At 37.4% G+C, this 13186-nt stretch overlaps 2 protein-coding genes across 7 annotated transcripts in view; both read right to left on the bottom strand.

Annotated features, from left to right (window-relative positions):
• The window catches only part of FANCC (FA complementation group C), a 237019-nt gene that overhangs the window by 132033 nt on the left and 91800 nt on the right, over positions 1–13186 (bottom strand). The window lies entirely within an intron of this gene.
• LOC140496759 (biogenesis of lysosome-related organelles complex 1 subunit 2-like) lies at positions 1666–10816 on the bottom strand. The gene has a single exon (XM_072596929.1). It carries the CDS (start codon positions 5009–5011, stop codon positions 4679–4681), a length of 333 nt encoding a protein of 110 aa, XP_072453030.1. The 5' UTR covers positions 5012–10816; the 3' UTR covers positions 1666–4678.

Raw genomic sequence — 13186 nt, 5'->3', positions numbered from 1 at the left:
TGCTCTTGGCACTACCATTTCAACTTAAAATTTTGATCCCTTCATTCTCCCATTTTCAATTTTCATCAAAAAGGCAAAATATACTGTATTTATAAGCCAAATGTGATCTTGTGATATAAATCTATTTTAATTAAATGACAAAACAGTATGCATCTTTTTTGTTTTTAGCAGTTCGCTTTAAGACTACAGTAAATGATAATGACTATGTAAAGGGGTGTGTGGTTGGATGAAATAATTTGTATAAATAAAGGGAATATCTACATAGCTAAAATCACAAGTTTCCATTTTATTCAACAAGCAATGTACTAGACACTGGTGATACAAAGATTAAAAATGCAAATGGATCTGCCCTTAAGGGACTTAGATACTACACACTAAAGTAAGAGTAATCTTTTAAGGAAAAAAGTAATATGTTTGTATTCTTTTACAAGCTTCAAATAGATGTATTTCCTAGCACAGTGAAGATAGCTAGACTTGGATCAGGAAGATCTGAGTTCAAATTTTGCCTTAGACAGTACCTGTGTGACCCTGGACAAATAACCTGAACGCTCTCGGACTCCTTTATAAAACGTGGGGTTGGAATCGATGGCCTCTCAGATCCTTTCCAGTTTTAAATCTATGTTTTATGATACCGTATCAATTAAAATTATCCTTCTCCAGAATAAATGACTGAGTACTTTAATTAATCCCAAAACTGTTATGGTGATGTATTTTAAACACTCACTCAGCAATACTGAAAGGATGATCAGCTGTGAAAGACTCAGTTACTCTGATCAAGACAATGATCCAAGACAATTTCCATGATGAAAAACTAATGATATCTGAGGAAGTCCATGAAGCAATGGTGAAGGAGTGCTTTTGATGCACTGGGGTAATGGAGGACAGAGACCAGAAGTAGACTTCTGTACATGAAGAACACAAAGAAGGCCAGTATGGGCTATACTGTAGAGCAGTGGGGTCAAACTCAAATAGAAATGGATCCCTGTGGCAACACATCGACTTAAAAACACAAATTAACATTATCTGTGTTGTGCTGTATTTTGGGGGGTTTTTTGTTAAACATTTCCCAATTATATTTTAATCTGGTCTGGACCACACTAGGTCTGGCTGAAAGTTTAACAGAGCTACTGTAGAATGTGAAAGGGGAAGTAATGCATAGTGACACTGGAAAAAGAGGCTGGGCCAGGTTATGAAGGGCTTTGAAAAACAAACAGACTTGAGGTAGGAAGATCAATTATAAGGTCCTTATAACAGTCTAGGCCAAGGGATGAGGGCCTGAACTATGATAGTGGTTGAGTGACTTGAGAGGAGTTTGATACATGAGACATTACTGAGACAGAAATGAAAAGATCTGGTAACTGATTAGATATGTAGGGTGAGAGAATGAAGATAATGCTGAGATCATGAACCAGGGAGACAAAAAGTACGGTGGACAGAAAAAAGGAAGTTCAGAAGAGGAGTGGGTCTGGGGGAAAAGACAGTGAATTCTGTTATGGTCATAATGAGCCCAAGATATCTCCAGGGAGGATTGAAACTTAGGAGAGAGACTGAGGTTGGATATGTCAATTTGTGAATTATATGCACAGACATGATAATTAAATCAATAAGAGCTGTAAAAACAATCAAAAGAGAGGAGTGGGGTAGGACAGAATAACTATACTTACTAATAGTACTTATTTTTGCTTAAATATTCATAAATCTGTAAATTTTGGGAAATGAAGGATTTGTAATTAAGAGAACAAATTGCTAACACAAAACCTGCTTATTCATAAATAGTTCTGAAAATATTGGGAAATTAAGGATTCGTAATCAAGAGAACAAACTGCTAACACAAAACTGGCTATCTGGGTGTTCAGCACTAGACTTGACTCAGACCAATCCCCTGAGAATTTAGGTTCAATACTGGAACAAAATGAGACACTCATAAGTCATTCAACAGTTAGCAAAAGAAATTTACTTAATCATAGCGAGAAAAAGGTATTATTTTACAAGGATAGGCAGAGAATATATCTGAAGTTGATTTAGCTAAACAAAGTTCCCTATAACCTGAGTTGTCCATTGTGAGCCACCAGCCAAGCATCAGAGAGTCAGCCTGGAGCTCCTTGTGGTTGTTTTGTATTCAAGCCACTAGGAAGTGGTATTAACAGTGAGCCTTTAGTTCTCTGAGCCAACCAAGATTCAAGTAGCAAGGTCTCTATATCTCTTAAAGAAAAATTAGCCTAACTTGCAAGAGGCAAAGGGTTAGAATATTACTCATACCAAACAAGGGTATTTTGAATGTCAGAAAATATTACTTTTATTCCTACGTTCTGCGGATTAAACATCAAGAGAAATTAAGAGACTGAAGTTTGACTATATAAAAATGAGGGTCAGCAAAAAGGTAAGTAGATTAGTTACATTTAATTTAATATGGCATATTATTAATAATGAACTCAATAATCAAAAGTAATATTGTGGGAGAGGGGTCACTGGGAAATGACCGCAACATGAGAAAAGCATTTAATTAAAGAATTTGAAAAGTAACTTTCATTGGTTATTTTAAATGATTGTATATGACTTTGAAAGCAAAAAACAGAAAATGTTTTGGAAATGTGATATGTTTCATTCTGTTTCTGCCAAATAGCAGGAGAGTGAAAAGCATGTGTTGTGTGATTATGCACAAAGCAGACACAGCCAAGGTGAGAGGTCTAGGATGTTGGCCGGAAAACCAGCACAGGGAGAAGTGTGGGTAGATGGAGAGAGAAGAGTAAAAACAACTTAAAAGAATAGTTATATTTTCTCAAAATAAAAATCCTGAAAAGCCTGTGGAATGCTGTTTACTTGAGCTCTGTTTTACAATCACTTCTGCATGGGGAACAGACTGACTAACATGTCTACAGTACAGACTGTGACCACCCACACTATGGGAAGCCCTATGATTAAAGAGAGTTCTGTGTTCTTGTATCTGCCAGCGCAGTCTGCTCCATGTTGTAATTATTATATTTGCAGTCTTTTTATAATCTGTTGCATGTGTTGTGGCAAGTCCCCTACATTGTCTAACAAGAAAACCACTGAACAGCAAGTTATTTTTAACTTGCACAAATAACTAGAAAACTGGATACATTTAATATTGTGCTTTCAACTTTTACAAAAAATGGTTTAACTTATAGTATAACCAACACTTCAATGAAAAGCTATGCCACCCAAAATTTTATTTCAATCCTCTTAAAGATTACATATATATGTGTATGTGTACACAAACACACGCACACACATGTGCATGTGCTCGCACAAGCATGTCACATACTCTGGCTTAAATTTTAATCAGTTGCTGAAGCTTGCCTAGTGATTAAACACAAAAATAACAGGGAACACAACTGTTGTATATATTTGTTTTCTGTCAAGAAACTGACTGATTGTAAATCTCATTTTGTCCACAAAAGTGAACATATCTTTTAAGGACATCACTTTTAGAAGTAAAGGAACTGCTTTTATATTTGTTTAAATGAGTAGAACATAATAGAATGCATGAAGTTGTACAAAAAATGAGTACTAAATAATGTTTGCTGAAATAGTTTATATTTACTGAAGAGCAAAAAATGTTCCAAATGCATCGCGTCAAACCGGACTTTGTTTTATGAATACCACTGTTTCTCCTTACGATGATGTGAAGTTTTCACATGTGAATGAGATTCAATAGAAATTAACAAGAAAGCAAAGCATAAAGGAACGTGGGCACTAGCTGCAAATCTATCCAAACCAAGTTACATTCTGAAAGAATACTTTGGAAGAGGTAAGGATATGAGGCTGACTACGAATGATGTCAAACATAGCTCCCTAGGATTCCTAATGTCAAGGAAAGAAGAAAAAAAAGCAAATTATTATAGAATTTTTAAAAAATCCTTTGTAGCAAGGATACAATCAAAACAACAATAAAAAGTCACAAACACACGCTTATATACTCCTATTTCCCAGAAAGGTCTTTCATCTAAAGAACAGACATTCCTATGTAATATCGTCATAATAATTTAAGTCCTTGAAGATTTTTTGTATAGGTTAAAGGGGGAATGAGGACTTCTTATTCCCAAATACACCAAAATACTCCCCATAAAATCACTAAAACCACAAACCTAAGTCTCAGAAAGAGATTAACCAACTCTGAACAACACTGGCCTCCAGGAGACAATACTTTTCATTTCATCCCTGGAAGTATATCCCCTGAAATCCTAGCTGGTTTCATTATTTCTGAGATGAAGAAGTAGGAAAAGAGGGACAAGCTCCAAGCTCTTTCCTTTTTCCAATATTTTTCCCATGGGTCAGCATTTATTATTTAAAGTCAAGAACAGGTTATGAAGGGGATGGGGGACCTAGGGAAGAGGGAAGAAGGGAGGAGAGAGGGAGATGAGAGCCTCTCATTTGTGTCTGCTCTAGACAGGGTTGATCCTGATGTCTGAGGCTTGGTCCAGGGCAGACAACGAAGCACACGATAAGATGGGGTTCCAGGGGGTCCAGGTTTAGGAAAACATTGGGGTTGGCCAGAGTTACACATCCAACCAGAGGTGGGGGCTGGGATTCTCCTTGGATCAGCAGCATTACCTCCTTCTAGGAACTGAAGCATAGTGATAAGTCCCATTCCACTTATTTCAGCTCTTATAAAATATTCTTGAAGTTAAAGTCTTTGTGCTAAAGAAGGCTTTCATCACCTTTCTAACTTCTTATACTTTGCTAGTTTCTTTGAATATGTATCTAATTTGTAAGCTACCTGCTCAAGAGCTGCTACTTGCTCCTCAATTAAAGTGATCTGATCCAGATAAGGCTCATGTGTTGCATATTTCTTTAGGTTTCTACTTCTGTTTATTGCAATATCTTTCATTTCTAGATACCTCAAGCTAGTCAGTTTGTTCATATTTTCCAGAAATTTGTAGTCTTCACTAGTGGCTGTCAGCTCACCCATCAGGTACGTGGCCATTTTGGAGAACATGTGCTGGCACGGCCACGTGATATCCACCTCAGTGGGCTCTGTGGCCACCATGGCATTGTCTAGGCTGGGAAGAGGAGGAGGGAGAAAGGGTATAGGGAAGGGTGGGGATGGGGGAGGAGAGCGGAGGGAAAGGGGAAAAGAGGGAGGAAGAGGGGGAAGGATGAAGAGTCAGAGAAGGAGATAAAGGGAGGGGGAGAGCCATGGGCCTTTTTCCAGTTTTGTGCACACACTCACATAACTCTCATATATATTTTACCTTAGGAAAAATGCTAAGTGATATTAAGCAGTCTGTACTAAGATAAGAAAGATACAAAGCAGTCTGAACTATAAATTGATCCCAATCCTATGAAGCAATTTATATACATGGGTTTAATTAGTAATGAATGAATTTTGCTCCCAACACAGGGAAGAATGAAAAAAAAAATTAAACCACAAAGTTATACACTCTAATTGAAGATTCCAAATTCTTTAGGAGCTCTCTCTATGATCCTGATTTAATTTTTTTTTTTTTTTTTTTTTTTACCAATACACAGCAGCTTGAATTTGTAAGTGCAATATAGAGTTTTGACCCTAGAGTTTCTGTTCAATCTCTAACACATGTTCAAAGTGGAGTGGGGGAAGCACTCATTCTTTCAATGATCTCTGGCAATTCTTAAGATTTTTAAGTGATCACTTTACAACTCCACCAATAGTGAATGCATTAGTGTCCCAATTTTGCCATGTCCTCTCCAATATCTATAATTTTACTTTTCTGTCCTATGAGCCAATCTGCGTGAGGTGGTAGCTCAGAGATGTTTTAATTTGCATTTCTCTTATCAATAGTGATTCATTTTTTTAAATGACTACCAATAGTGATGATTTCTTCACCTGACAACTGCCTGTTCATATCCTTCGACCATTTACCAGTTGGAGAATGACTTGTATTCTTATACATTTGACTAAGTTCTCTAGATATTTTAGAAATGAGGCCATTATCTGAGACACTTGCTATAAAAATTGTTTCCCAGCTTTCTGCTTTCCTTCTAATCCTGGTTGTATTGGTTTTGCTTGTGTAAAAACTTTTTAATCTAGTAAAAACAAAATTACCTATCTTACATTTTGTTATACTCTCTATTTCTTGTTTGGTCATGAATTCTTCTCCTCCCCATAGATCTGACAGGTAAGCTCTTCTAATTTGCTTATGGTATCACCCTTTATGTCTAAATCATGTACCTATTTGATCTTATCTTTGTATATGGTATAATATGCTGGTCTATACCTAGTTTCTGCCATACTGTTTTCCAGTTTTCCCAGCAGTTTTTATAAAATTGTGAGTTCTTATCCCAGAAGCTAGGGTCTTTGAGTTTATCAAACACTAGATTACTATGGTCATTTACTACTGTATCTTGTGTATATAATCTATTCCACTGATGCGCCACTCTATTTCTTCACCAGTACCAGACAGTTTCAGTGATTGTCACTTTATAATATAACTTCCCAACATCATCACCATCACTTCTTCCCCATTATACTATGAAAGACACTACCATAATACCAAAAATATGCTAAGTGCCTAAAATAAAAAGAGAAAAGTGAAATAGTCTACGACTTTAAGGAACTTAAAGTGTACTAGAGGATACATGTACAGAGAGAAGTAAAAACAAAATATACATGTAGAAAAATACAAATTACATTTGGTTCAGGTGGGAGAAAGCAATTCAGGGGAATCAGTGATAAAACGGCAACATTGAATGCAGACTTTTTCAAGAAGTTTGGTAGTGAAGGTTAAATTGGCATGTGAATGACAGAGGAGAGGAAGTAATTAAGATGCATAACTGAAAAGGAAATTACATGACCAATATGATGAAAGACTAGACATTTTCTCCAATCACCACTAACTCTGAAAGGGGAAAATAAGGTAATTATGTGCTCAAGGTAGAGGAGCAATAGATACCTACACAGGAGAAAGAAAACAAAAAGTCCAACAAGTTAACAGTCTTAGGAATTAACAGTGGGGAATGTTAATATATCACACTCTCATTCAGCACCCTACTCCTACTAGCATCCAGGCTTTAGCAGGGCATAAACCAATTCACTATGGTTAGGAATGCACTCAGATTCCTCTTATGCAGCAAAGCATCTGTGAGGCATACTCTACCCCTGCCCTTCCCCTGCCAATACATTGTTAACAAGGAGTGGATATTGGTTCTGCCCAGGCATATGAGGCAGAATGGGAGGGATAGGAGGAGAGAATGAATCAGGTTTCTTTCTGCCTGGAGCAGCCATTAGATTAGGAAACCCCTAGGCTAAAAGTCTCTGCCAAGATTATCCATTTTGCCCTGCATAAACACTGAAAAGAATAGCAAATGCCGCCTCACCCTAGCCAGAGAACTAAAGAAAGGAAGAAGGGGGCACTGCATATGGCTGTGCCTGCATAGAACCTCTAAAAAAAGATACATTATAATACTTGGTTCAATGCAATCCCCAAACCATCCCCAACCTATGACAGGCAGAGATCTCAAGAGAAGGATAATTCAATCAAAAAACTTAAAGCACAAGCATATCAATAGAAAAGATACTAAAATTAAAAGGATGAATACTAAAACATCTAAAAAGATTATAACCTTTTTTAAGTATTGCAAAAGAAATTGAACCAATGCCTAATGAAATGTGGAATTCCAAGAGAGGATAGAACAACAGCAAGATTTCCCAGGATGGTTCAAAAGAGAAATTAAAATCTTAAGAGAAGTTGGATGTTTTCCACATTCTCCATCAGTAAGAAAAAGAGTCTGAACATACCCTCCTCCTACATGTGTATATTAATTTATTTATAAATTATGTGTATATTTATTTGTAAATTATATAGATATATATTAAAGGCATTATTTTCTAGTGCAACGATGCTCAAACTTTTTGGTCTAAGGACTCCTTTAAAAGGACACCAAAAAGTTTTTTGTTTATGTGGGTTATATCTACAATATTTACTGTAGGGAAATTAAAACATGTCAGTATTACTATGATAATAGTTTTGACCTTTTGATGCCTTTTCAGGGAATCAAGGATCATCCACGGATTCCCAGAACATTTAAAGAACTGCTGATATAATGGAGAGAAAGTCAGGGAAACCTAGGTTTAAGTACCAACTTTGGCATGTACTGGCTGTGTGACCCTGGGCAAGTTACAACTTCTGAAAGCACAACTTCAGAGCTCCAGATCAGAGGTATCAATCTCATGGCATCTAGGCCTATAAGGAATCTGTTTCCATTTGAATTTGATAGTGCTGCTCTAACAACATTCTAAGTTTATAATTTGCAGAGAATGTGGGGACATGCACTAGTGAAGGAATGCTTCTTTACCAATGAAATAAAGGATAGTCCCTATCCTTATCTTTACATATGGACTACTATATTAATAATTATGTGCACCATGAAAATTGTATATAATACTTGTGTACTACTATATCAATAATTATGTGTGCCATGAAAATTGTACAAAAATAAGTACTGAAAAAGTACAAAATAAAGATAAAATAACATTTGATCCTACAGTCAATAAAGAGCTACTCTGTTTACTGGGTAGGAGTAACATAATCATGCCTATACTTTAGGGAAACAGCTTTTGCAGCTGTATGAAGGACAGATTAAAGAAGGGAGAGATGAGGCAGGAGACCAAATAGGAGATTATCAAATCAGAAAAAAGGAGATAAGGGACATAGGGTACTAGCTATCTGAGTAGAGAGAAGGACAATTCCAGAGATATTGTGGAGACAGAACAAATAAGATAGAGAAATTGATTAGATTATGGGAGACGGAAAGAATGAAGATTACTCTGAGATTGTGAACACTGAATGACTAGAAAGATAGCAGTGTCCCAGATCACAATACGGAAGTTCAGAAGAGGGCAAGATTTTGGGGGAAAGAAAACAAAATGAAATATGTGATGAAGCCACAACCCTGTTACACCTTCTCATTCTGTGTGACTTATTGTAACTACTGTGAGGAGCTGATTTTGGGGGGCAAGAGTACAATAAATGAGAGCGGAAAGATATGATTACACCAGCATCTAAATCACTGCTGCTTTGGTGTCCAAATAGCATTTGGGTTCTATCTTCCTTCAGGGGTCAGCACCTGCTTTTGAAGTAGGGAGGTTGAAAGCTTCTGCAGCTGAAGAAATGGGTAATAGTGGGGATGGGGAGAAGACAGAAGGTCTACTGGAGGCAAGCTGGTTAATAAGAAGAGAGTGGGCTACAACCCATTACTGAACACTTTTAGTCAAACATGTTTTGTGGTCAGACCATGATCCAACTTTGGAGATTACTGAGCAGATGATCTCTAAAGTCACTTCAATTTTCAAATCTGTGACTATTTCTTCTGCTCCAGAATGCTTAAAGCAATGCACCAAAAAGATGTGAAAGGATACTGGATTTTTATACAATATGGAGGACTAGACATTTTCTTTCAGCAGCACTGGTTGGGGTTGTGTGACTTGAGGGCATGTGCACTGCAAAGTGTGCATGTTTTGTATTCAGAACTAAGACTGGAGTGAAGTTGCAAATGCAATATGGGCAAGGACTACCAGAAAAACACCTCGGATTTATTATGTATTTGATTTTTAATTAATTTTTGGTCACTGCACACTCAGAAACTTTTTATTATTCTTGTCAAATTTTTCATGATCCCGTATGGGGTCATGACCCACAGTTTAAGAAGTGCTGGTCTAGGATACAAGGAACAAACAAGAAAGTTAAAAAACAAAGACACAGGAACCTCTACCTTAAACTCATTCAACACATTCTTCTCCCTGCCTATAGCACTAAGAGCAATGAGGCTGCACTAGCTGACACTACCTATCTGTTTGCAATAAAAGGCAAGGCCACATCCCAGTGGACCTTATTTGTCTCCTGGACATCCTGGTATAAGGCTATAGAAGACTGCTGGAGCATCAGTGAGTAGGACCTGCAGCATTCTGTAGTGCAAAAGATTTCTGCAGGATAGCGGAGTAATAGAAGGAAAAGTGCAGAGCACTTGTTTGAGATTGCAACTGAACTCAACATCACACCCAATTTCCCCACCACCCCAGGAACCTCGTAGAGCTAAATTCTAAAAGACAGAAATCACTCTCAGCTTCACTAGCACCAAAGTAGTAGTGATCTGAGTTGTTGGGCCAGAAAATAGAGGTAATGATACAGAATGTGTGGGAGATTGTGCAGGACTATGTAACATTCCAGTACACCAGGGGAAACGAACCCAGTATCTAGCTATAGGCAGTTTCATCTCCCCCAAAAGTCACTTAGGACAAAGATGTAGGCTTTAAATTGTTCCATGTGAGAAGTGTGGCCGCCCAGGGAAATCAACAACTGAGGGGAAGGAGTCAGAAAGGGAGCAACAGGGGAAATTAAGGTGGCAAGAAGAAATGAAATTATCAAAAAATGCAAAGACCTCAAACATCAGCAGATAACTTAGCAAGGAAAATGTTTCTGACAGACAGAAATATGACCTCCATATCTAGTGAACTACTTCAGGCCTCTATAAATAAGCACTGCAAAACAAAGGAAAACAACTGAACTCTTGGTTAGACAGAAAACTTTGTGAAATTTAAAGAGAACATGGAACCACAACATGAGTTGTTCAAAACCTGAGTGGTTCAAAAAGGAAATGAGAGTTATGAGAGCAGAATTTATAGTCTACAAAGAAGAAATACTTGACAGGATAGAAAAACTTTAATATGCAATGCCAAGTCTCACCAGAAACAAAAAACAAAAGACAAAAGAGGAAAATTAATTGGGAATGCAAATACACAGAAGTAAAGACCAAATGAAAAGAAGAAAGAAAGTAAAAACATTTCAAGAAAATATGCTCTCAATTTGTGAAAAACAAGTTATCTTGAAGATAAGGTGTATAGAGATAGTCTAAGGATTTTAATTATTCCAGAAGAATATGACAAGTAAAAAAAATCTGAACATCACAATACTAAAAATAGTACAAGGGAACTTCCCAGAATTTCCGAACACAGAAAAAGAAACGCCAATTGGAAGAATTCACAGATCACCTCCAGGAAAAAAAAACAAACTAGAGCTGTAAACTACAAAAAACAAGGCAGTTAAATTTAACAATTCAATTTTGAAACAAAAAATTCTTTAAGAAACCAGGAGAAAGACCTTCAAAGATAAAGGAAAAGTAAATTAGAATAACAGAAAACTATTGCACACACACCAGAGAACACAAGAGGAAATAGAAAAATGTGTTCCCAAGAGCAATATATTTCAGGATGCCACCCAGTTGACCTACTGAATAAATGTGAGTTTAACTACAAATTTAAAAAGACTCACGTTCAGTAATAAAGTGGTGTATGAAACATTCTTTGAAAGAAAATGAGACCTGAAGAGATTATTTGAATCTCAAACATACCAGACAACAAAAATGCAGGAAGATAAAAAAATGAAATCAGCAGCATGAATGAAATGAGAGCAACAGCAACAGAGTCAAAGTAGAAAGATCATTAGAACTTCTTTCCAAATGCACACAAGGAGACTGGAATGAAGATAGAAGTCAGATTGAGATAACAGTGGAAAGACGAGTCCTGGGCATTATGGAAGGAACCTCACAGGTGATTCAAGTTTTTTGTGGGACTACATTTTTTAAAATGGGAGGATGTGGGAGGAGGAGTCAAGCTGGCAGAGTAAAGACAAGGCCTTGCTTGAACTTTCCTCACAAACCCCTCCAAATACCTATCAAAATGACTCTAAATAATATAACAGCAGAACCTACAAAAAGAGTCAAACAAATTTCCAGCCCAAGACACCTGGAAGGTCAACTGGAAGGGTCTGTTGCACTGGGCTGAGAGAGGGGCACAGGTCAGCGCAAGACATACCAGCATAGACTGGGCCCCAGCAAATCTGGAGCAGGCCTCAGGGGACTGAATCACTGGCAGCTGTGGTGGGTTGCAGACTTCTCAACCCATAAACGTCAAAGACAGCTTAGAAGGTCAGTAGGAAAGGGCTGTTGGACCGGAGTGAAAAAGGACAGCTGTCTAGTCTCAGCCCCTGCACAGCCCCAGGATGGAGGCAGTGGAGGTGGCAGCAGCAGGGGCTGTTTCTGAAGTTCTCAGTCCAAAAAGGGTAAGGGAATTGAACACCAGATCAGAAGGAGAATACAGGGGTCTCTTTGATGGCAGAGGTGAGGATTCTGTTGCTTTGTCCCTTCTTGAATCTTGGTGATAGTCCTAGGTGGCAGTTCTGGGGTGAGGAGGAGCACTGGCATAGCAGAGCTTGTGGCAGCAGTAGAAAGGGAATCCTCCTCACAGTACCAGGGCAGAAAAGAGTGCTTGAGGTTAGTTACAGACCAGAGGACAGGCCAGAAAAAGAACAAACATCTCTCCTTAGATCATACCACCTTGGAAGAACCGAAAACTTACAGGCCCCTAGAAGTATCTTTGAAAACAGCTGCACAAAACCCCTGAAGCTTGAGACAGTATGCCCTCCACACTGCAAGGAGAGCCCTTCCTTAACAAAGTGTTAAAAAGTCAAATAATTGGCTGGGAAAATAACTAAGTAGGGGGAAAGAACTCAGACTATAGAAACTTACTATGGTAACAAGGAAGTTCAAAAAACATTGACTCAGAAAAAGACAACAAAGCCAAAGCTTTAGATGTATAAAGCCTCAAAGAAAAATATGAATTGGTCTCAGGTCATGGAAGAGCTCAAAAAGGACTGTGGAAATGAGGTAAGAGAAGTAGAGGAAAAACTGGGAAGAGAAATGAGAGTGATACAAGAAAATCATGAGGAAAGAATGAACAGCTTGCTAAAGGAGACCCAAAAAAATGCTGAAGAAAATAACACCTTAAAAACAGACTAACCCAAATGGCAAAAGAGGTCCAAAAAGCCAATGAGGAGAAGAATATCTTAAAAAGCAGAATTGGACAAATGGAAGAGAAGATCCAAGTGCTCACTGAAGAAAATAATTCCTTAAAAATTAGAGTGGAGCAAATGGAAGCTAAGGACTCTATGAGAAATCAAAAATTATAAAACAAAACCAAAAGAATGAAAAAAATGGGAAACAATGTGAAATATTTCATTGGAAAAACAACTGACCTGCAAAATAGATCCAAGAGAGATAGTTTTTAAATTATTAGACTACCTGAAAGCCATGATCAAAAATAGAGCCCAGACATCATTATTCTTTCTTTCTTTTTTTTTCTTATTTATTTTTTAACACAGTTTATAACAGATAAAGCAATTCAAACTTTTGG

Source organism: Notamacropus eugenii, chromosome 3 (genome assembly GCF_028372415.1).
Source record: "Notamacropus eugenii isolate mMacEug1 chromosome 3, mMacEug1.pri_v2, whole genome shotgun sequence".
Lineage (NCBI taxonomy): Eukaryota > Metazoa > Chordata > Mammalia > Diprotodontia > Macropodidae > Notamacropus > Notamacropus eugenii.
The sequence above is the reverse complement of the archived record's forward strand: the minus strand, read 5'-3'. Positions and strand labels throughout refer to the sequence as shown.

Coding starts and splice junctions, on each gene's coding strand:
- LOC140496759 (XM_072596929.1), bottom strand. CDS start 5,011: ATGGTGGCCACAGAGCCCACTGAGGTGGATATCACGTGGCCGTGCCAG.